The 24,455-nt window shown below is 45.8% G+C and overlaps 1 protein-coding gene across 4 annotated transcripts in view; it reads left to right on the top strand.

The window, feature by feature from the left end:
- Window positions 1-23,557, top strand: part of LOC106581315 (paired box protein Pax-3) — a 35,608-nt gene extending 12,051 nt beyond the window's left edge. For all 4 annotated transcript variants that reach the window (XM_014163289.2, XM_014163288.2, XM_014163287.2 and 1 more), the window contains exons 5-9: window positions 10,861-11,060; window positions 13,894-14,059; window positions 14,274-14,491; window positions 19,947-20,234; window positions 21,630-23,557. In XM_014163289.2, coding sequence (XP_014018764.1) covers window positions 10,861-11,060; window positions 13,894-14,059; window positions 14,274-14,491; window positions 19,947-20,234; window positions 21,630-21,647 — 890 coding nt within the window. In that variant the 3' untranslated portion in view covers window positions 21,648-23,557. The remainder of the gene's footprint in view (window positions 1-10,860; window positions 11,061-13,893; window positions 14,060-14,273; window positions 14,492-19,946; window positions 20,235-21,629) is intronic.
- Window positions 23,558-24,455: the final 898 nt, after the last annotated feature.

Raw genomic sequence — 24,455 nt, forward strand, 5'->3', positions numbered from 1 at the left:
GGATATAAGGCTCTGGACAGGGCAGGGGTAGGGATATAAGGCTCTGGACAGGACAGGGGTAGGGATATAAGGCTCTGGACAGGGCAGGGGTAGGGATATAAGGCTCTGGACAGGACAGGGGTAGGGATATAAGGCTCTGGACAGGGCAGGGATAGGGATATAAGGCTCTGGACAGGGCAGGGATAGGGATATAAGGCTCTGGACAGGGCAGGGGTAGGGATATAAGGCTCTGGACAGGGCAGGGCAAGCTGGGAGGGAGGGAGTTAACCTTGTTCTCAATATTAGAACCTAGAAATGGCAATATAAGTTGTTTTCTTTATTGTAAGGAACTATAAATTCTTCTTACTATACTATTACCATGTTATTAACATTTAATTACATGCCGTAGTGTAAAATGCTACCAACAGTCAAAGATGACAAGAGCTTAGCTGTTTTTGACCTTTTAAAATTTAAGGGACTTTGTTAAAGAGAATCACATTGAGTTAACTCCCCAGTGGTAAGTCAGTGCCTAGCTCTCTTTTCCTGTCAGACCAGGCTAAGTGGGGTCAGATGTCAACGTAAGGTCATTCTCCATCATCCCTACAGGAAACAGGGTTACAATCATGCTTGGGTCAACATGACAGGTAACAGCTTCTTGTTGTCCCGCCACAGCACAAACTCTCATAACTCTCATTGCTGTCTAGAGGTTTTCTGTCTAGAGTTTTCTGTCTAGAGGATTTCTGTCTAGAGGTTTTCTGTCTAGAGGTTTTCTGTCTAGAGTTTTCTGTCTAGAGGTTTTCTGTCTAGAGGTTTTCTCTCTAGAGGTTTTCTGTCTAGAGGTTTTCTCTCTAGAGGTTTTCTGTCTAGAGGTTTTCTGTCTAGAGGTTTCCTTTAGAGGTTTTCTGTCTAGAGGTTTTCTGTCTAGAGGATTTCTGTCTAGAGGTTTTCTGTCTAGAGGTTTTCTGTCTAGAGGTTTCCTTTAGAGGTTTTCTGTCTAGAGGTTTTTCTGTCTAGAGGATTTCTGTCTAGAGGTTTTCTGTCTAGAGGTTTTCTGTCTAGAGGTTTCCTTTAGAGGTTTCCTTTAGAGGTTTTCTGTCTAGAGGTTTTCTGTCTAGAGGATTTCTGTCTAGAGGTTTCCTTTAGAGGTTTTCTGTCTAGAGGTTTTTCTGTCTAGAGGTTTTCTGTCTAGAGGTTTCCTTTAGAGGTTTCCTTTAGAGGTTTCCTTTAGAGGTTTCCTTTAGAGGTTTTTTGTCTAGAGGTTTTCTGTCTAGAGGTTTTCTGTCTAGAGGTTTTCTGTCTAGAGGTTTTCTGTCTAGAGGATTTCTGTCTAGAGGTTTCCTTTAGAGGTTTCCTTTAGAGGTTTTCTGTCTAGAGGTTTCCTTTAGAGGTTTTCTGTCTAGAGGTTTTCTGTCTAGAGGTTTTCTGTCTAGAGGTTTTCTGTCTAGAGGTTTTCTGTCTAGAGGTTTTCTGTCTAGAGGATTTCTGTCTAGAGGTTTCCTTTAGAGGTTTTCTCTCTAGAGGTTTTCTGTCTAGAGGTTTTCTGTCTAGAGGTTTTCTGTCTAGAGGTTTCCTTTAGAGGTTTTCTGTCTAGAGGTTTTCTGTCTAGAGGATTTCTGTCTAGAGGTTTTCTGTCTAGAGGTTTCCTTTAGAGGTTTTCTGTCTAGAGGTTTCCTTTAGAGGTTTCCTGTAGAGGTTTTCTGTCTAGAGGTTTCCTTTAGAGGTTTTCTGTCTAGAGGTTTTCTGTCTAGAGGTTTTCTGTCTAGAGGTTTTCTGTCTAGAGGTTTTCTGTCTAGAGGTTTTCTGTCTAGAGGATTTCTGTCTAGAGGTTTCCTTTAGAGGTTTTCTCTCTAGAGGTTTTCTGTCTAGAGGTTTTCTGTCTAGAGGTTTTCTGTCTAGAGGTTTCCTTTAGAGGTTTTCTGTCTAGAGGTTTTCTGTCTAGAGGTTTTCTGTCTAGAGGTTTTCTGTCTAGAGGTTTCCTTTAGAGGTTTTCTGTCTAGAGGTTTCCTTTAGAGGTTTTCTGTCTAGAGGTTTTCTGTCTAGAGGTTTCCTTTAGAGGTTTTCTCTCTAGAGGTTTTCTGTCTAGAGGTTTTCTGTCTAGAGGTTTTCTGTCTAGAGGTTTCCTTTAGAGGTTTTCTCTCTAGAGGTTTTCTGTCTAGAGGTTTTCTGTCTAGAGGTTTTCTGTCTAGAGGTTTTCTGTCTAGAGGTTTTCTGTCTAGAGGTTTCCTTTAGAGGTTTTTATCGTTTGAGGAGAGCTTGGTTGCTTTGTCTTATTCAGTCTTTCTTTTCTTGAAGCTTGATGAGGTTATGATTTATTAGTTATTCTTTCTCTCACCACATCATCTCTTTCTCAAGCACGCACACACACACACACACACACACACACACACACACACACACACACACACACACACACACACACACACACACACACACACACACACACACACACACACCCTCGTTGACAGTGCAGACAAACACACAGCGCTCTTCACACACTCTCAATTACAGGGCAGCTGTAGAGGTTGGGGCTCCTCCTTAGCAAGTCAAGTGAGCACCCCCCACCTCCTTTAACAACATGCTAGAGGCGCAGATGGGCCCATAAGCTGTCAGTTAACCATTATCCTTCAGTCCTTCAGGCATCTGCCCAGTCTTCTATGTACTGTTTAATGCAGTTGGGCAGTCACTTAGTCCCCCGGCCCCTGAAAAGGACCAGCGTCACTCCCCGCCCAAATAAATGCTTCATTTGTCTCCTCTGCCTTTTGTTTTGTTTCAGAGGGGGGCACATGTCACTGGCTCAGTTACCCTCTTCATTTACCAACCACCCCAAGAGAACCTCCATGGCAGTACCCGCTGTCCGTCCAGTAACCCCCATGAGAAGGCTGTAAACAGAAACCCATATGGTCAGCCACCCCACACACCCACCCACCCACCATGCCCAAAATGTAGCTCCATACACTCCATCTCTCTGCGGACATTTGAAAGCCTTTTTGTCCTCACTCGCAGTCCCCACAAAACCACGCCGTACGATTTCCAGGAGCACAGTCTGTTTCAGTTAAATCCTCTATTCTTTACCCTCCTCTGGAATGAGGGGAGTATTTTTTTTCTCTTTTGGCTCTCTCAGGTTGTTTTGTCTCAGGCTGCTATGTGCTGTGTGCCTCTCAGGTTGTTTTGGCTCAGGCTGCTATGTGCTGTGTGCCTCTCAGGTTGTTTTGGCTCAGGCTGCTATGTGCTGTGTGCCTCTCAGGTTGTTTTGGCTCAGGCTGCTATGTGCTGTGTGCCTCTCAGGTTGTTTTGGCTCAGGCTGCTATGTGCTGTGTGCCTCTCAGGTTGTTTTGGCTCAGGCTGCTATGTGCTGTGTGCCTCTCAGGTTGTTTTGGCTCAGGCTGCTATGTGCTGTGTGCCTCTCAGGTTGTTTTGGCTCAGGCTGCTATGTGCTGTGTGCCTCTCAGGTTGTTTTGGCTCAGGCTGCTATGTGCTGTGTGCCTCTCAGGTTGTTTTGGCTCAGGCTGCTATGTGCTGTGTGCCTCTCAGGTTGTTTTGGCTCAGGCTGCTATGTGCTGTGTGCCTCTCAGGTTGTTTTGGCTCAGGCTGCTATGTGCTGTGTGCCTCTCAGGTTGTTTTGGCTCAGGCTGCTATGTGCTGTGTGCCTCTCAGGTTGTTTTGGCTCAGGCTGCTATGTGCTGTGTGCCTCTCAGGTTGTTTTGGCTCAGGCTGCTATGTGCTGTGTGCCTCTCAGGTTGTTTTGGCTCAGGCTGCTATGTGCTGTGTGCCTCTCAGGTTGTTTTGGCTCAGGCTGCTATGTGCTGTGTGCCTCTCAGGTTGTTTTGGCTCAGGCTGCTATGTGCTGTGTGCCTCTCAGGTTGTTTTGGCTCAGGCTGCTATGTGCTGTGTGCCTCTCAGGTTGTTTTGGCTCAGGCTGCTATGTGCTGTGTGCCTCTCAGGTTGTTTTGGCTCAGGCTGCTATGTGCTGTGTGCCTCTCAGGTTGTTTTGGCTCAGGCTGCTATGTGCTGTGTGCCTCTCAGGTTGTTTTGGCTCAGGCTGCTATGTGCTGTGTGCCTCTCAGGTTGTTTTGGCTCAGGCTGCTATGTGCTGTGTGCCTCTCAGGTTGTTTTGGCTCAGGCTGCTATGTGCTGTGTGCCTCTCAGGTTGTTTTGGCTCAGGCTGCTATGTGCTGTGTGCCTCTCAGGTTGTTTTGGCTCAGGCTGCTATGTGCTGTGTGCCTCTCAGGTTGTTTTGGCTCAGGCTGCTATGTGCTGTGTGCCTCTCAGGTTGTTTTGGCTCAGGCTGCTATGTGCTGTGTGCCTCTCAGGTTGTTTTGGCTCAGGCTGCTATGTGCTGTGTGCCTCTCAGGTTGTTTTGGCTCAGGCTGCTATGTGCTGTGTGCCTCTCAGGTTGTTTTGGCTCAGGCTGCTATGTGCTGTGTGCCTCTCAGGTTGTTTTGGCTCAGGCTGCTATGTGCTGTGTGCCTCTCAGGTTGTTTTGGCTCAGGCTGCTATGTGCTGTGTGCCTCTCAGGTTGTTTTGGCTCAGGCTGCTATGTGCTGTGTGCCTCTCAGGTTGTTTTGGCTCAGGCTGCTATGTGCTGTGTGCCTCTCAGGTTGTTTTGTCTCAGGCTGCTATGTGCTGTGTGCCTCTCAGGTTGTTTTGGCTCAGGCTGCTATGTGCTGTGTGCCTCTCAGGTTGTTTTGGCTCAGGCTGCTATGTGCTGTGTGCCTCTCAGGTTGTTTTGGCTCAGGCTGCTATGTGCTGTGTGCCTCTCAGGTTGTTTTGGCTCAGGCTGCTATGTGCTGTGTGCCTCTCAGGTTGTTTTGGCTCAGGCTGCTATGTGCTGTGTGCCTCTCAGGAATACAGTTTGGTTAAATTAAACAGTTTTCTTTTCTCTGCTACTCCCCTTCTCTCTCTGCGGCTTAAAGCAGCAATGCTCCGGCTCCCTGGCAGGCCCAGCCCAAGCCAGGCTTCTTCACTGGGTCTCTGACATTCAAATACTGTAGCTTTACCCTTTTAAGGATTGCACTGTGTCTTTTGGGGTTTTACAAACTGGCAAGCCTACGGGTCCAATCCCACACATACTGTAAACCCACTCCACCCACAGCTGAGGTGAAGTGAAAATACATGGAAAAGTAAGTTTGAATGTTTAGCTAGAGCATGAATAAAACATTTTAAAATACAGTTTATGTATACATAAAGAGAGATATGTGGGATTGGGTGGATAATTGGATTGCAAAGGCTATTCAGCAGTGCCAAATAAAAGCAATGAGATCCATGGATAGGAGGCAGCGGGCGGCGCCTGGGACTAACAGGGCACTCAGAGACCACAGGTCTACAGAACAGCTGTAAAGGACATGATGTTCTCCCCTCACTTCACTGCTGTGTGCTGAGTTTACTAGCTCGGAAAAATAAGCACATTCATACTGTTATACAATTTTTGTTTTGTTTTACGTGGAACTATTCTTAACTCAGGAGTAATAATGACCAAAGTAGTATCAGGGGGAAATGGTCAACTCATTGCTGTGTGCTTAGGCTGTAAATATCTTGAATGGATTTTTTCATTGTACGCATTTGTTTGTGCGTCCAATGTGTGAAATAGAGAATATCTATGTCAAAATTAGAATGTGCTGAAAACGCAGCAAGTACATGAGTTTATGTGTGTGAGTGAGTGAGTGAGTGAGTGTGTGTGTGTGTGTGTGTGTGTGTGTGAGTGAGTGTAAGAGTGAGTGAGATGTGAGTGTATGACTGAGTGTGTGAGAGTATGAGTGAGTGTGTGAGTATATAAGTGAAGGAGTGTGTGTGTATCTTCACTCCACCAGAGTTGCCGCAGGGCTGACAAGGCTCATTAACCTAGAAGCAGAAGGATGGTCTATGTAATGCACTGTCAGTCCCAATTTTCACAGTCTACAGAAGCCTAGGCGCCTGTGTGTGTGTGTTTGTGTGTGTGGGTTGCTCTGCGCCAGGGTACTGAGAGTAGTGGGAGTTAGCGGGTGGCAGGGAAGGTGTGCTTTCTGCCCTATCACCAGGTAGACTTTTGTCACTTCAACCCCCTACTGTGTGTGCCACGCCACTTGGTGACACGACTCTTTCTCTCTCTCTTTCTCTCTCTCTCTCTCTCTCTCTCTCTCTCTCTCTCGTGTAAGACCCACACTATCTCTCTCTCTCTCTCTCACAAACACACTGACACACACAACAACAACAACATCAACAACATCAACAACACAAATGCACAGTCATAGAAAGCTGGTGGTGGTAGCCTACATTTGAATAGGAGAACAACAAAGGCCTCCTCCTTCCTCTACCCCTCAGGTGCTCCCATGGTCCCCCCCAGACTGGAGTGGAAGGTTTGGGGAGCCCCCCCCCCCCAGCTGTGCCCCCCCTCGCCCCTCTCTGGCCCTCTTTGTGCCCCCCGCTCCCCCGTGGGGCAGGTGACAGGCCCCTCTGTGCGGGCCGAGGCAGCCATGACGGATTCCACAGATGGAGCGTGCAAATCGCCAGCAAAGACCTCAGCCTTAGAGCAACAAAGAGAGAGAAAGAGAGAAATATGGGGAAGAGAAAGAGAGAGACAGAGTAGGCAGAGAGAGAGAGAGAGATGGGGACGAGGAGAGGGAGACAAAGAATATGTGAGAGAAAGAGATGGGTGAGAAAGGGAGAGAGGGAGCGAGGTCTAGGTGATGTTTAGTTAAAGAGAGTCTCTCTGAAAGGAGTGTTCTAAGTTGGTCAGTGACTTCATTCATCTTTTTATAGTTCAACTAGATTAATGTCCCTGAATAGTTTTGTCACATGAAAGTATATCAAGACGTGACAGCAGACCTCCAAGAGGCCATAATGACACTGGTTGAAAGACAAGGTTCCCTAGGATCCCCAAAGCAGACTGATCATAACCGATAGGTAATTCCAAAGTAATTAAGGATTTTTCCAACGACTCGGCATTCCCAGAATCTAAATCCCTGTGAAATTCTTTGGAACGCTGTTGCATTCTGGTAACTGTTGGGAAACTAAGCATTCCCTATGGGCCTCCAGGAGCTGAAGCTACAAAGGCTCCTCTCTGTTTTTCCCCAGCAATCCTGTTTCGAATAATGCCCCCCACTCCAACTCCTCCACACCTCAAATTCCTACCCCACCAGCCACTACCACCACCACCTAAAAAATCTCCACCCACCCCTTGGTCTCTCTATATAATAAGTCTTTGCATTTGTTGTTTGGTTAGTGATGTGGCTTGAAGATGTTTAGAAGTCAGGAATTAAAATATTTGTTCTACTGGAAGCTCACAGAGTGAATGACTCATTAGGCACTTGGAGGTAGTAAAGTTGCAGTTTTCCTTCTTGATTCATTGTAATGGTCTTAACCACGACCGGCAGCCATTTTACATCTTGGTTCTGTTTAGTGTGGATGGGAGCAGCTGAGAGGCCTGTGTGAGTCGCTGTAAACAGAAATAGAACATTCTGATAAAGTGCAAAATAGAATAATCTTCCCAAATACCCAAAGGAAACATCTCTCCCTCCCCTACCCTTTCTCTTTCTTTCTCTCTCTCCCTTCCTCACTTTGTTTAATGTTTCTTTACCAATTTGCTCTTAATGTATCCTAAGTTGGCTCCCACTGTCAATGGTGTTGAGAAGGGAAAGTGTTGAGGGGGGAGTGGATCAGTTTCACATGAGGAACCTCAAGCTATTTGGATTTTCTTGTATTTTCTTGTTGCTTCTGATGGGGACTAATACAGTGTTGCACAAAAACTCCCCCTCCGCTCCAGAGAATTCATTAAGCGTAACACAAAGTCGGCTCGCCAGCCTCAATGAACTTCTGTTCTGAAGTAGCTAAAGGCCTACTGCCTGGTAGGAAACCAGCCCATACGCTTCAGAACAGAGTACACAGTAGTATTACAACTGATCTTACTTTAACTTGAATAGTAGACATACAAAAGCTGTCAAGTCTCATATTATCACACTGACTCAATCCAGCTGAAACTTCCACTCAGTGACCACTTCAATGTCTGACTGTGTGTGTGTGTGTGTGTGTGTGTGTGTGTGTGTGTGTGTGTGTGTGTGTGTGTGTGTGTGTGTGTGTGTGTGTGTGTGTGTGTGTGTGTGTGTGTGTGTGTGTGTGTGTGCGCGTGTGCGTGTCTGTACAAAGTAGAGCTGGGATGATACACCGAAAATGATCGACACCGACTATATCTGTTACGGGCGTCGTACAGAGGAGACCAAGGCGCAGCGTGTAGAGTGCTCATCGTTATATATTTTTAATGGAAACGAACACTAGACAAAATAACAAAATGACAGCCAACAGTTCCGTCAGGTTTACAAACGAAACAGAAAGCAACTACCCACACAAACAAAGGGAAAAACAGGCTGCCTAAGTATGGCTTCCAATCAGAGACAACAATAGACAGCTGCCTCTGATTGGAAACCATACCCGGCCAAAACATAGAAAACGAAACATAGAATGCCCACCCACCTATCACACCCTGACCTAACTAAACAGAGAAAACACAGGTCTCCTAGGTCAGAGCGTGACAATATCAATCACTTATCGCAGGCATTTTGCTGATATCGTTCATCATGATAAGTAGCCTATACTGGAGAAATTTGAAATTTGAAATGAAATAAGTTTGATAATATGTGTGATTATTAATGGGACAATTGATGGTACAACCATCAAACTAGTAGTTTAAAGGCAGAGTGCAGTCAAAAACTAGATTTTTCTGTGCTTTATATACACTACATGACCAAAAGATCAGAACTCTGTGCAGGCCAATCAAGTTATTCCACACCAATCTTGACAAATCATTTCTGTATGGACCTCGCTTTGTGCACGGGGGCGTTGTCATGCTGAAAAAAAGTGTAAAAAATAGCCCCAAACCATTATTCCTCCTCTACCAAACTTTACAGTTGACACAATGCATCGGGGCAGGTATCCACCAAACCCAGATTTGTCCGTCGGACTACCAGATGGTGAAGCGTGATTCATCACTCCAGAGAACGCGTTTCCACTGCTCCAGAGTCCAATGGTGGTGAGCTTTACAGCACTCCAACCGACGCTTGGCATTGCGCATTGTGATCTTAGACTTGTGTGCGGCTGCTCGGCCATGGAAACCCATTTCATAAAGCGCCCGACGAACAGTTATTGTGCTGACGTTGCTTCGAGAGGCAGTTTGGAACTCGGTAGTGAGTTTTGCAACCGAGGACAGGCAATTTTTACGCACTTCAGCACTCAGCGGTCCCGTTCTGTGAGCTTGTGCGGTCTACCACTTCGCAGATGAGCCGTTGTTGCGTTTCCACTTCACAATAACAGCACTTCCAGTTGACCGGAGCAGCCCTAGCAGGGCAGAAATTTGATGAACTGACTAGTTGGAAAGGTAGCATCCTATGACGGTGCCATGTTGAAAGTCACTGAGCTCTTCAGTAAGGCCATTCTATTGCCAATGTTTGTCTATGGAGATTGCATGGCTGTGTGCTCGATTTTATACACCTGTGTAAAATATCAATATAAAATCAGCCTGTTTTGAAATGACCGCCTGATATTTCAGCCTGTTTTGACAGGATGAAGTTTTGGCCTGCCCGGTGACATCACCAGGAGGTAAAGTAGTTAATAGACCAATAAAAAAGAGAGTTCCAAACCTCTCTGCCAATAACAGATAGTTTCTTTTTGATCATTTTAATTGAAAACAATCACAGTAAGCTACTTAATTGTTACCCAGAAGTTATTTAATTTTGAGGAAAAAAAACGGCTGCACTTGAAATGTAAAGGATAATTTAAAAAAACTGTGGTGCACATTCATGTTATGAACGTTTCATTCTATTTATCAATATTGCATAAATTCAGACAATTCATCGCAATAAGTGTTTTTGTCCATATCACCCAGCTCTAGTACAAATGTGTGCTTATGTGCGTGCTTATATGCACATAGACAGGGACACTGAGGTGCAGAGTAAAGTTGGGCGGTGGACACACAATGGCCTGTGGTCACCCTGGCCTGAGGAGAGTCTCTGATCTCTGGGTCTCCTTGGCCTTGTGTCTGTCTGTCTGGCTGGCTTGGCCCTGCCCTAGGTTACCACTGTGTTACTACTGGGCTGCAGCTTTAGAGAGCCTCTCCAATTCACTGCCTCTTCTGCTGAATTGGCTCTTAAAGGGCTGGCGTTTCTCTCTGAGCAAACAAGACCAGCATGCACCTGCAGAGTGGTGTAGAGGGGGGTATATGGGGGGGGGGGGGCTGCTGCCCTGTCCCTCGCTCAATCCCCTACTGCTACTGGGGCTCCAGAAAGACTGCAACTGTAGACAATGCTGGTTCCCCCTACACTCTCTCTTTCCATCACTGACCCCCCCTTTCCCCCCTTAAAAAACGAATGATCCCTGGATCCAAATTAGGCCTTTGTGTGGCGCTTAGTCCTCTCAATCCCACTGTCGCTGCGCCTCGGGAACCTTGTCCTGTGGGATTATTTATAAAATCACACAGAATTCCCCTCTGAATGGAAGTCTGTTGGTGCACAAGACAAGAGGGAACATTGGGAGGAATGGGGGGTATTGGGAGGGTGTTGGTGGCCCCTCCTCTGAAGAGGTTTATGTAAACAGATAGCAGGGGGAAGTAAACAAGTTCACACTTCAAGTGGATGGATGGATTTACACTTGTGTTCTTCACTCTCACTTCATTACTACTTCTCTTTTTCTTGAGGACTTTCCCTTTTGGTCTCCCTGAATTCTATTTGATTGCTGTAGTCAGGAGAATGACAAACTGAAGATATGTTTTGTAAGACTTTGAAGTATTATTTTTTTTACTTTTCTTTAACCAGTCGAGTCAATTAAGAAGAAAAAACGTCAGTAACTGTTACCTGTGATAATGATACTGTACTAACACCATGAAAGCCCTAACTGTGCACCTCTTGTCTGTTGGAGCAGCGAGCCACTCAGATGAGGGGTCGGACGTGGAGTCAGAACCGGACCTGCCTCTGAAGAGGAAGCAGCGCCGCAGTAGAACCACCTTCACGGCCGAACAGTTGGATGAGCTGGAGAGAGCCTTCGAACGAACACACTACCCTGACATCTACACCAGGGAAGAGCTGGCTCAGAGGGCCAAACTCACGGAGGCCAGAGTACAGGTACACTACACACACATCACACACACACATTCTTTGTCTCACGTCACACACAGGGATGCACAAGTATACACACACACACATTCCTGGCCTTCCCCTTCATCCTGTGTTCCCAGGGGTCCAATCTGCAGGGCCTGCTCTGATCTACGGCCCAGAAAATTCCCCACAACAGCTCCCATATGGAGGCTGTATCGGGCCCAGCATGGGGCTATTACATATGGAATCAGCATGAGTCCCGCCAGTCACACACACTGACTCTCAGCAGCAGCAGCCAACCACATCCCCCCCATACTGGTCAGAGGAGAAGGAGGCCTGTTCAGTTGAATGTTCATTTAGACATTTGGATGGGTTCATTTATCCGCTATGTCCCTGTGAATGGATCAGCCAGGTCACTCGTGATACAAGTCAGTATTCGACATACATCCATGTCTGAGGAGGTCAGGAGATGACGTGGAAACCGGCCACTAGGGGCAGCAGTGAGCCATGTTATCTTCAAGAAGGTTTGGGTTATGCTAGGGTGTTGAGGACAGGGAGGTGGATCAGTGTAAGCATCTGCCTCTGATTCCAAAGGCTGCAAGTTCGAATCCAGCGACAGAAAGTTGTTTTTGAGATGTGTGTTTTAAGCCTATCTCAAACCTTAACCCTTACCTTAACCATTCGGAGTTAATGCCTAAACTTAACCCTAACCTTAAAAATTAGGCTTTAATGCTTAAACTTAACCTTAAACACTTAGAAATTTGACGTTTGCAACAACTTCGAAATTTGACATTTGAGAAACATGGATGAACGTCTAATTCTGACGTGAGAGTGTGAGAGCTAGTTGGAATGGATATGAGTTTTGAGGAAGTCCTCAAACATGATTCCCTTGTTCTCATTAGCTACAGTATTTGGGATTTTGGGTGACTCTATGGCTTTGGAACAGAAATTAAATAATACCATCAGAGATAGTTTATAGTTAGCGGAATATATAGGGGAGGAAACCATGTAAAATAGTGTTGTGTTGCTATGGCCAAGTCCATGTTTAATGATGTTCTGGTGGTTGGCCATGAGATGTGGAGATAGCGAAGGCCTTGTTGGCTGCAGCCAGGAGTCACATGGGCTGGTCTGGTGAGGAACACATGACCCCCTCCCACACACACACACACACACACACACACACACACACACACACACACACACACACACACACACACACACACACACACACACACAAAGAGATGATGTCACAGTGTGGTCCACACAAATGGGAGATCAATATGTGACTTCTAACTATAGCTAAGGGCAGTACACACACACACTAATGCGAATGCACAAGCACACACACACACACACACACACACACACACACACACACACACACACACACACACACACACACACACACACACACACACACACACACACACACACGATACATAGAAAGCAGATTATTTAAAAAACGCAGTCAGACAAAAACAGAGATTGACTCATAGAGAGAGATATATACATATGCACAAATAACAGTCATTAACCATTCATATACAGTACCAGTCAAAAGTGTGGACACACCTACTCATTCATCCCTAGATGGGGTGGCGTATCGCTGCAGAATGCTGTGGTAGCCATGCTAGTTAAGTGTGCCTTGAATTCTAAATAAATCACAGACAGTGTCACCAGCAAAGCACCCGGACACCATCACACCTCCTCCTCCATGCTTCACGGTGGGAACCACACATTTGGAGATCATCCGTTCCCCTACTCTGTGTCTCACAAAGACACAGAGGTTGGAATCAAAAATCTCAAATTTGGACTCATCAGACCAAAGGATGGATTTCCACCGGTCTAATGTCCATTGCGCATGTTTCTTGGCCCAAGCAAGTCTCTTCTTCTTATTGGTGTCCTTTAGCAGTGGTTTCGCTGCAGCAATTTGACCATGAAGGTCTGATTCACACAGTCTCCTCTGAACAGTTGATGTTGAGATGTGTCTGTTACTTGAACTCTGTGAAGCATTTATTTGGGCTGCAATCTGAGGTGCAGTTAATTGCCCATTTCTGAGGCTGGTAACTCCAACAAACGTATCCTCTGTAGCAGAGGTAACTCTGGGTCTTCCATTTCTGTGGCGGTGCTCATGAGAGCCAGTTTCATCATAGCGCTTGATGGTTTTTGCAACTGCACTTGAAGAGACTTTCAAAGTTCTTGAAATGTTCCCGGATTGACTGACCTCCATGTCCTAAAGTCCTTTCTCTTGGCTTATTTGAGCTGTTGAACCGTGCTTCTATACCTGCATTGCTTGCTGTTTGGGGTTTTAGGCTGGGTTTCTGTACAGCACTTTGAGATATCAGCTGATGTAAGAAGGGCTATATAAATACATTTGATTTGATTTGATAATATGGACTTGGTATTTTACCTAATAGGGCTATCTCCTGCCTACCAAACCTACCTTGTCACAACACAACTGATTGTCTCAAGCGCATTAAGCACGAAAAAAAATCCACAAATTAACTTTTAACAAGGCACACCAGTTAATTGAAATGCATTCCAGGTGGCTACCTCAAGAAGCTGGTTGAGAGAATGCCAACAGTGTGCAAAGCTGTCATCAAGGCAAATGGTGGCTACTTTGAAGAATCTCAAATATAAAATACATTTTGATTTGTTTAACACTTTTTTACTACATGATTCCATATGTGTTATTTCATAGATCTGATGTCTTCAATATTACTCTACAATGTAGAAAATAGTAAAAATAAAGAAAGACCCTTGAATGAGTAGGTGTGTCCAAACTTTTGACTGGTACTATATGAGGGAATGAATGTTTAAGACAATGTAAGATCTCATGTCTTATATCCTCTTTCCCCAGGTGTGGTTCAGTAACAGAAGAGCCCGATGGAGGAAGCAGGCTGGAGCTAGTCAACTCATGGCCTTCAATCACCTGATCCCTGGGGGTTTCCCGCCCTCTGCCATGTCCAGTCTCTCACCTTATCAGCTGTCTGACAGCCCGTATCCCCCTACATCCATATCACAAGGTGGGACACTATAAACAAGGCCACAGGCTAAACATCCTGTGTGTTTCAGATATACAGCTATTGCTCTCAGGGTTCAGACCCTAGAGCTTGATTAGCAAAGTCATGTATTATTAAATATTGACTGCTTCAAGTGGGCTACAATGTAATAATCTGTCAATTGAGAGACAATATATCGAAATGGAACTTTCTTCCTTTCTATTTGTCCTTCCCTTAGCGGTGTCGGAGCAGGCCAGCACCCTGCATCGGCCCCAGCCCCTGCCCCCATCCTCAGGCCACCACCAGAGCTCAGGTGGGGGAGTGCAGGACGGGGGGTCGGCCTACTGCCTGGCCTCTGGACGCCACGGCTTCTCAGGCTACTCTGACAACTTTGTCACGTCAGGAGGCCCTCCCAACTCCCAGAACCCTGCCAACGGCAATGGCCACTCTTCCCAGGTGAATCCAGCGGAGCTACCAATCTACACACAGACACACACACAGACACACACACACACACACACAGGAACAGAGTTCACACTCTTATCTATGTCGAGAGGTGGGTGTGAGGTCAAATCAAATCAAATTTAACTTGTCATATGTGCCAAATACAACAGGTGTAGACCTTACCGTGAAATGCTTACTTTCAAGCTCTTAACCAACAATGCATTTTTAAGAAAAATAAGAGTTAAGAAAAATATTTACTAAATAAACTGAAGTAAAAACTAAAAGAGCAACAATAAAATAACGAGGCTATGTACAGGGGGTACCGGTTCCTGAGTCAATATGCAGGGGTACAGGTTAGTCCAGGTAATTGAGGTAATATGTACATGTAGGTAGGGGTAAAGTGACTATGCATAGATAATAAACAACGAGTAGCAGCATAGTAAAAAAAAAGGGGGTGGGGTCAATGCAAGTAGTCTGGGTAGCCATTTGATTAGCTGTTCAGCAGTTTTATGGCTTGGGGGTAGAAGCTGTTAAGAAGCCTTTTGGACCTAGATCGCTTGCAGTGCCGTAGTAGAGAGAACAGTCTATGACTAGAGCTTTTAGGGCCTTCCTCTGACACTGCCTGATATAGAGCTCCTGGATGTCAGGAAGCTTGCAGTCAGAGGCCGAGCAGTTGCCATAGCAGGAGGTGATGCAACCAGTCAGGATGCTCTCAATGGTGCAGCTGTATAACTTTTTAAAGATCTGAGGACCCATGCCAAATCTTTTCAGTCTCCTGAGGAGGAATATGCATTGTTATACCCTCTTCATGACCGTCTTGGTGTGTTTGGACCATGATAGTTTGTTGGTGACACCAAGGAACTTGAAGCTCTCAACCTGCTCCACTACAGCCCCGTCGATGAGAATGGGGGCGTGCTTGGCCCTCCTTTTCCTGTAGTCCACAATAATCTAATTTTTCTTGATCACGTTGAGGGAGAGGTTGTTGTCCTGGCACCACACTGCCAGGTCTCTGACCTCCTCCCTATAGGCTGTCTCATTGTTGTCGGTGATCAGGCCTACCACCGTTGTGTCGTCGGCAAACTTAATGATGGTGTTGGAGTCGTGCTTGGCCATGCAGTCATGAGTGAACAGGGAGTACAGGAGGGGACTAATCACGCACCCCTGAGGGCCCCCCGTGTTGAGGATCAGCGTGGCAGATGTGTTGTTGCCTACCCTTACCACCTGGGGGATGGCCCGTAAGGAAGTCCAGGATCCAGTTGCAGAGGGTCCATTGGAATGGGTCTTGGGTTTCTGGGATGATGGTGTTGATATGAGCCATGACCAGCCTTTCAGGTTGCCTTGGTGTTCTTGGCCACAGGGACTATGGTGGTCTACTTGAAACATGTAGGTATTACAGACTCGGCCAGGGACGGGCTGAAAATGTCAGTGAAGACACTTGCCAGTTGGTCAGCGCATGCTCAGAGTACACATCCTGGTAATCCATCTGGCCCTGCGGCCTTTTGAATGTCGACCTGTTTAAAAGGTCTCACTCACATCGGCTATGGCGAGCGTGATCACACAGTCATCCGGAACAGCTGGTGCTGTCATGCATGCTTCAGTGTTGCTTGCCTCGAATCGCACATAGAAGTTGTTTAGCTCGTCTGGTAGGCTTGTGTCACTGGGCAGCTTGCGGCTGGGCTTCCCTTTGTGGTCAGTAATAGTTTGCAAGCCCTGCCACATCCGACGAGTGTCGGAGCTGGTGTTGTAGGATTCAATCTTAGTCCTGTATTGACGCTTTGCCTGTTTGATGGTTCGTCTGAGGGCATAGCAGGATTTCTTATAAGCGTCCGGATTAGTGTCCCGCTCCTTGAAAGTGGCATCTGGAGCGGCAGGTAGGCTAGTGGTTAGAGCGTTGGGCCAGTCACCGAAAGGTTGCAAGATCGAATCCCCGAGCTGACAAGGTAAAAATCTGTCGTTCTGCTCCTGAACAAGGCAGTTAACCCACTGTTCCCCGGTAGGCCGTCATTGTAAATAAGAATTTGTTCTTAAAATAATTTGTTCTAAACTGACTTGCCTAGTTAAATAAAGGTTAATAAAAATAAAAAATTCTCTACCATTTAGCCCACCTCAGGTGTGAGGTGGTGATGGGTGTGAGGTGGAGGTGGAGGTGGGTGTGAGGTGGAGGTGGAGGTGGGTGTGAGGTGGCGGTGGGTATGAGGTGGAGGTGGGTGTGAGGTGGAGGTGGGTGTGAGGTGGACGTGGTGGTGGGTATGAGGTGGAGTTGGGTGTGAGGTGGTGGCGAGGTGGTGGCGGTGGGTGTGAGGTGGAGATGGGTGTGTGGTGGGTGTGAGGTGGTGGTGGGTGTGAGGTGGGTGTGAGGTGGTGGCGGTGGGTGTGAGGTGGAGATGGGTGTGTGGTGGGTGTTGGGTATGAGGTGGAGGTGGAGGTGGGTGTTAGGTGGAGGTTGGTGGGTGTTGGGTATGAGGTGGTGGAGGTGGGTGTGAGGTGGAGCTGGAGTTGGGTGTGAGGTGGAGGTGGGTGTGAGGTGGAGGTGGGTGTGAGGTGGTGGTGGGTGTGAGGTGGAGGTGGGTGTGAGGTGGTGGTGGGTGTTAGGTGGAGTGCAAGGACTTGAAAAGGACAGAGGAAGGACACGGAGGAGGACAAATGAATGAGGAGAAGATCAGACAAATGAAAACTGAAAAGACAATTATGGCCAATTATACAGGCATGAGGCTTATCGTCCCTTTACCTAAACATTAAAGGCTGTCCTAACAGGCAGAAAATGAGATTTCAGCTGCTCAAAGTCAGACAGCTCAGACAATACAGCACAGGGTTTACACACACGCCCACACACACGCACGCACACACACGCACACAGTGCTTCAGGGTCACTTTAGAGAGTGTGACTGACAATATGGACATGAAGGATGACTGACTGGAGAGGCTGACATGGAAAAATGTAATTTACACAGGTCACATGTTGGGAAAGAAAACATTTTGAAATGTTTCATATTATTGATGAATGTTTAAAATACTTATTGGTAGTTTGTAAGACATTTATTTTGTTCAGTTAAAATACTGAACTGTGTTCAATTTATCTAAAGGACAATGAATAGGCTAAGTCATAAGGAGGGGAGATATCGTCTATCAAAGAACATGTATGGTAGTCTAATATTTTCAGACAATATTCTGTGTTTTTCTGTTGCAGTAGGGCAAATATACTTTTGCTTCCAGCCTCACCGTCATCACCTCTAACTCGTCCCACGCTTTAGCCCATCAACACATCCATAATATCCTTGCACTTTGGAAGAGTAATCAATCAAGGTTCCAGTGTCCAAATTGATTGCTACCGAATATTTAATGAATTGAATTATGTGTGTAATTTATGTAGATTACTTCCTGTTTTGTTACATATATCATTGGTGCAGGCTATCTCCATTTTTTTGGGTACGGGTGTGGAATGTTGTTTAAATTATGAATTGACTTAAATTGGATGGGTCTTCATTTATATAAATGGTTATGAAGACTGTATATCGAAGATCAACAAGGCCTACTCTATTTAGAAACTAGAAATAAGATGGATTGATCATTATTATTTGCATCCAAGAGAACTTTTGCTGCATGTTGGCACAACATACAATTCTACAAATCAAACACCCCTTATCCCCCCCCTCTCTCTCTCTCTCAATCTCTCTCTCTTTCTGATAAATGGGGTGCCTGACCCCCATATGTTTTCCATTTGTAAGGAACACACCACGACTTCTGCAAGGGTGTTTGTCAAGATTACACTGACAGGGCTTCTGTATGACAACCATAATGTATGTTTGAGAGTGTGTATTTTAAGGTGCATGGGAAACTACCCCTCCCTGAATCTCTGTTGAGACTTTGTTTATCTACACTTTCCTCTCTTACGCAGTCCATACGCAGCTACCTTGGGCAATCAGGGAAACACACACACACACACACACACACACACACACACACACACACACACACACACACACACACACACACACACACACACACACACACACACACACACACACACACACACACACACACACACACACACTGCACATAAACCGTTAAGCCTCCAGGGAGGCTTCTCATGATTGCATTCTTACAATGTTTGTCTCCACATTCCTCAGTATGAAAGTCAAGTCCTCATTTATTTGAATATACAGTATATTGTATGAGAGAGCAGGAATGTCCTGTATGTCTCAGACTTCCCCCATTCCGACATTCTTCCCTGGCTCTCCTCTGCTGTCCGGCTTTTCCTGGACGCGCTGATTTGGGGCCGCTGGACACAGCAATGTTCCAACACAGAACACAGCGATGAAGCCCAGCCAGGAGCCACGTCACGCTAAAGAGACAAGGAGAGACGAGAGAGAAAGAGAAAGAGGGAGAGAGAGAGGTATAGCGTTTTTAGAAAGCTGTAGTTTTTTGTAGAGGTCTACCGCACCAACCGTCCATATACTTCTTCTGTTTAAACAGAGTATTCCAAAACGCAGGTCATTTTTGGGGAAAATGTTATTTGGGTCGAGAAACACAACTCCCCTCTCAAAATCAACATGGGCTCCTCTGTCCCCTGCCTGGGAAATGACTTAAGCGGGACCATCTGTGTGTGTGGATGTAGAATAATATGTCACTTATAGGGCCAGAAGAGCCCAAAGTGCAGCGTACCTGCTTTTCATTAGGACATCGACAGAGGCTAGAGTTCTTTGTTTAGAGGGATTTGATGCATTTAGAGGTAGGGAGGTTTAAAGTGGTCACGTTGGGTTGGGATATATCTTTTCAGTGAGATGATCTTGAGTCACAGCAATTATCTGTTTATTAGACACTTTTGTTGAACTTGTTCTCATCCATCCAGTTAAAGTTAGTGAGGGTTTGTTATCGGCTCGTTCTGTCTGAACCTCCTTTACAACAACACCCTATGGCTCTTTTCCGTCCTTCGCTCGCCAAGAAATATTCCCCCAAATTCAATTATCGGGTGGCTAATCAACAACAGGTCAAAGCCTAGCCTGTTTCTCTGTCTGCAGCTTGTCTGCTGTGGTCCAGAGGTTTTTCTCTCTGCTTCTAAAGGTCTACCATGTTATCTGTGTTGGGACATCTTTGGTGATAAGTCTTTATCTCATCCTATGCTTTTTGGAGCGGCGGCAGGAGGGAATTTCCAAATAAGTGGAGTAGAGTTTCTGAGACAAATTGGTTGATTATTCCTCTGTGGTGCTATCCCTGCCTGTCTGGGAAGGCCTGGTGGGAGTGTTTTGATGTCAGTGGAGAGGAACTTCCTGTCTGAGTTAGGCTGTGCTACTATGTGTTATGGATGGGGGTTGGGCGTGGTGTTTGGAATGATACATAACACAAAGCTGTGCCAAAGCCTCTGATAGGACTACACCACCTGTTCTCACAAATCACTTAACCACCTATCTGAATGGAATGTCAATAACGTCACTGTAACGGCAATCACACTCTCCCTCCCTCTCTCCAGGTGATGGGTCTGTTGAACCCAGGCGGGGTGCCCCACCAGCCCCAGAGTGACTACGCCCTCTCCCCCCTGACAGGAGGCCTGGAGCCCCCCGGGGGCATGGGGGCCAGCTGCTCCCAGCGTCTGGAGCACCTCAAGGGTCTGGAGGGCCTGTCCAGTGTCCCCAACATCCCCAGTCTCCCCTCGCTGCCCAACTCCCAGTCCTACTGCCCGTCCTCCTACAGCGCTCCTGCCTACAGCGTGGACCCTGTGGCCTCCTACCAGTATGGGCAGTACCACGGACAAAGTAAGGTCAGTATCTCTCAGTTTTATTACCACTTAAAAACTTAGGAAGATCTCTCTCCAATCATATCAACTGTAGCCGCCTTGAGTTTTCACTGCTCTTAAGTCTACCACGCCAAAACATTTACAAAGGACAAATGTGTTGATAGGACTCTATCAGTGTTCATATGACGTGTTTCCATCCAACAAAAACAGCAGGGTTTCAGACAGGAAGAGTTGTTTGATCCTATCTCTGAAGTAACGTCATGACACCTCGCCTCGCCTGTCAGTAATTGTTCATTCCTGTCAAACAGCACTAATAGTGTAAGATAGGCTCTCCTGGAACGTTTTCTTATGGGAGGCTTGTTTAACTGTGAGGAGGCCCTTCAGTTCACATTAACATTACACTAAGGTTAACTCTGACATCAAACAAACGTTCATGTAACTCTCAAAAACCGACGTCATCCACATGCGTTCAACCGTGATTAGAGCACCCTGCAGTTTTCAATTTCCCTCTGTGGGGGGCGACCTGCACGGGTCACCCAATCAGGCCAGTCCCTCGACCTCGCAGCAACCTCGCCCTTCAAAGCAAAGGCAACAATCCATGTAGCTGACTGCTACGGCTTTATAAAGGACTGCAGGTATCGAGTAAATACTGAACCTAATATCCGAGAGAAAGAAATGCCTAATGAAGTATCTTGAAGAGATATGTAAGTGGACAGAAAAGACACACACACACACACACACACACACACACACACACACACACACACACACACACACACACACACACACACACACACACACACACACACACACACACACACACACACACACACACACACACACACACACAAACCCATCAGAGGGACTACATCTTGATGTCATTAATCACAGAGAGTGGATACCCGTGTGCGGTTAGGTCTGTAGAATGGGAAAAGGGACTTTCTGGGGGGTGGAAGGATCCTAATATCCTCTGGCAGGGAGCAATTAGAAACAGGTGTGTGGTGTGGGCCTGCTGAGGTCAGCTGGGGAAGCAGTATTGATCCCTGTCCCAGATTCACTGGTACTGGGCCTCTAGTGTCAAGCCTAACCCAGCCCTTACCCAACCTTAATGGGACGGATTTCAAGTCTGCCCACTTCACCTTTCTAGACCACACACACACACACACACACACACACACACACACACACACACACACACACACACACACACACACACACACACACACACACACACACACACACACACACACACACACACACACACACACACACCCTGCTGCACTGTGAGACTGATCACCATGATAATGCTGCTCCCATGGTTCAAACCCTCTTTATCTCTGTCAGTGATCATCACCCTCTTTATGTATAATTGAGCATAACTCATAACTTAGTCTCATGCTCTTCTGTCTTTCCTTTTAGGTGCCCTTCATTATCTGAGACCTGTGATCACCTGAGGATCTGCCCATCTCCTCCGGCCAAGCTCAGTCTCCAACTCTGGCCCAACCCAGTCTCCACCTCCACCTCCAGCCTAGTCTCGGTTGAGGGATGTGTGTACTGTACTGTATATGTTGAGACTGAGGAGGCTCTTCAAGTAATCAGGACCAAAAGCTTCCTCCACCATCCCTGGCTACCTATTTCCTCACCCAGGCACTTCCACTCAACAATGATCTGTTCCTTCAGGCTTGATGAAAGTAATGGAAAAGAGACTAAAGTTAAAGGACATTGATAGAGAGGAATTTAAGGCCAAAACAATGAAACACATGAACTTAGATGAATGTCTGTTGATGACTGACAGAGATGCCACTGGGTACATTCCCTTGGCTGTGATGTGGTCTACCCCACATTGGGCGCCAACTATGACCAGGAAAACTGTGGAAGACTAATCCACATAGACCCACAGCACAGCCCAGGAGCGGAGGCCCGGTTGGGGTAAAACGTCCTTAAGTCAGGCCTGTGGAAGAGCACAGCCAGACTGTATAGTAACAGACTCACTAGCTCCTTTGGAGCTGTGAACCTGTTTACATGTTTGTCGTAGGGCCAAAGGAATACAGATTAATTCTATTTATCTCTGAATGAAAGCTACTTGAGGGAAAAAATAAGAGGCTTTTATTTGACGTTGCATTTATTTGATATGTTTTGTTCCAGAAGATTCCTTCCCACACAAAGAGTGAAATGAACACAACATTCCAGCCATAGACTGAGGAGCAAATAAACAAACAAACAAGGAAATGTGTAGAAAATAAACATGTCAATCAAAGAAAGCGGAAGCTTTGAGACATCATCATAAACATACCTGTAATGTATACTACAGCTGTTCCATTCCCTTCATTATGTTAAATGCTCAGTGTTCTAAAACATTCCATTGAACTCTCCCTGTGTTCTGTTGATAACGCTGATGTCTTGTAGCTTTAGAAGTATTCCTAGGGGTCAGGGGTGACTTCGGGGAAAGTCACAGGTGAAGGAGGAGGAGGAAGGAGAGGGGATTCAGGGGTTCTGATGGGCGACAGGGCTGATCCATCAAGGGGTGCAGTTCCCCCTCATAGAGGCCTATTAGGGCACGAGACTCACGACCAAGAGACACATGAGAAACCAGGACCACCTCACCACAGACCAACCCAGCTGACCAGAAGTGCAATATCATGTACCTCAGAGTCAACGACGCCATCAAACAGATGAAACAAAAAGATCTTGTGTCTTAAGAACTTTCTGTAAAAACATTTGAATGATGTTTGAGTCATTGGTTATTACATGTGCCTACGTAGGCTTCGAGGTCCAAAACAAAGACACAACAACATCGTCAGTACAGCTATGACAGCAAAGCCACAGGAAAAGGTGGGACGCACATTGTGAACCATTGAAGTCATACCAAGCCCATGTGGAGCAGATTGATTCAAGGGAAAAAAATAAGTCAACAACAAAAAAAATGATGAAGATTTACAAAGCCAAATTATTTCATACATTTTTTTGCTTGCGTCTTTTTGTTTCTCTTGTTTCAAAAACCGAAAGATCAATACTGTGGTGTTTTATGTCATTTCCTTATTTATTCTCTCTAAAGTATCTAAACAATTCTGCAACATTATTCTTAAACTTATTCATATACCTTATAGGAACACTGTGTCCGTCTGTTCACTAAATGGTATCTGGATGTCTCAACAGATCAAAGGTTGTCACAAGCACTCAGCACTCAATTGTACATTTGTCTGTAACAGAAAGAAAAGTGTTTTTTCTTTCCAATGGTTTCTTTCATTTTTATATATTTTTTGTAATATTTGACAGAATGAAATGGCGCAATGTCTTGTGTACAAGCTCAGTATTATTACTATTTATAATAAAACATGAAAATACAATGACTAAAAATAGTTTTCATTTTGTTGAAAGTTACACTCTAATTTCATGGTAATTTTGGTCTCAATGCAATCTTTGTGTATGAAAGGTTTGTCATCAGTGTGCAGTAAATAATTCACAGTGATTCATCGCAATATAAAATACAAAAGAATAGAGAGACAAGCATGTCGTTTTCAAATAAACGCATTTAAACCCCTAAGCCCTGTGTAAAAATAGAACCGTAAAGAGAGGTTCCTGACATGGAGTTGGACTTGAACACAACAGCCTTTCTTAGAAATAGTACTCAAGACATTCAAACATCTGCACGATCTATTAATGCCCACTGGTACTCGATACTGTAACAAACACACTTCTGTTTCCCAAATTCTACATGAGAACAACCCTCAGAGCGTTTGGACAAACAGAACACCCTCCTCCCCCTCACTCTTCACCCTCGCTGCCCCTTACCCCTCTCAGGCCTTGGTCATACACACAGGGCCTCTGTGTGTGTGTGTGTGTGTGTGTGTGTGTGTGTGTGTGTGTGTGTGTGTGTGTGTGTGTGTGTGTGTGTGTGTGTGTGTGTGTGTGTGTGTGCGCGCCACCCTGAGGATATTAGCCCTAATTAAAACACTGGTCTGATTAATCGAGTCTCGTCTCAGCCCTTGGAGGGACTACACACTTTATAAATAGAGATTATGTCAACAGAAATGCTGGCCCACTTTGGATCAATCATACAGCTGCCATTTTTATTGATGAATACGAAATAATTGGGCCAATATGAGGACACAAACATAAACTTCCATGCATGCACGCACGCGCGCGCACACACACACACACACACACACACACACACACACACACACACACACACACACACACACACACACACAGACACACAATCCAATATACAATCCTGTACAG

Source organism: Salmo salar, chromosome ssa20, assembly GCF_905237065.1.
Source record: "Salmo salar chromosome ssa20, Ssal_v3.1, whole genome shotgun sequence".
NCBI classification, from domain to species: Eukaryota; Metazoa; Chordata; class Actinopteri; order Salmoniformes; family Salmonidae; genus Salmo; species Salmo salar.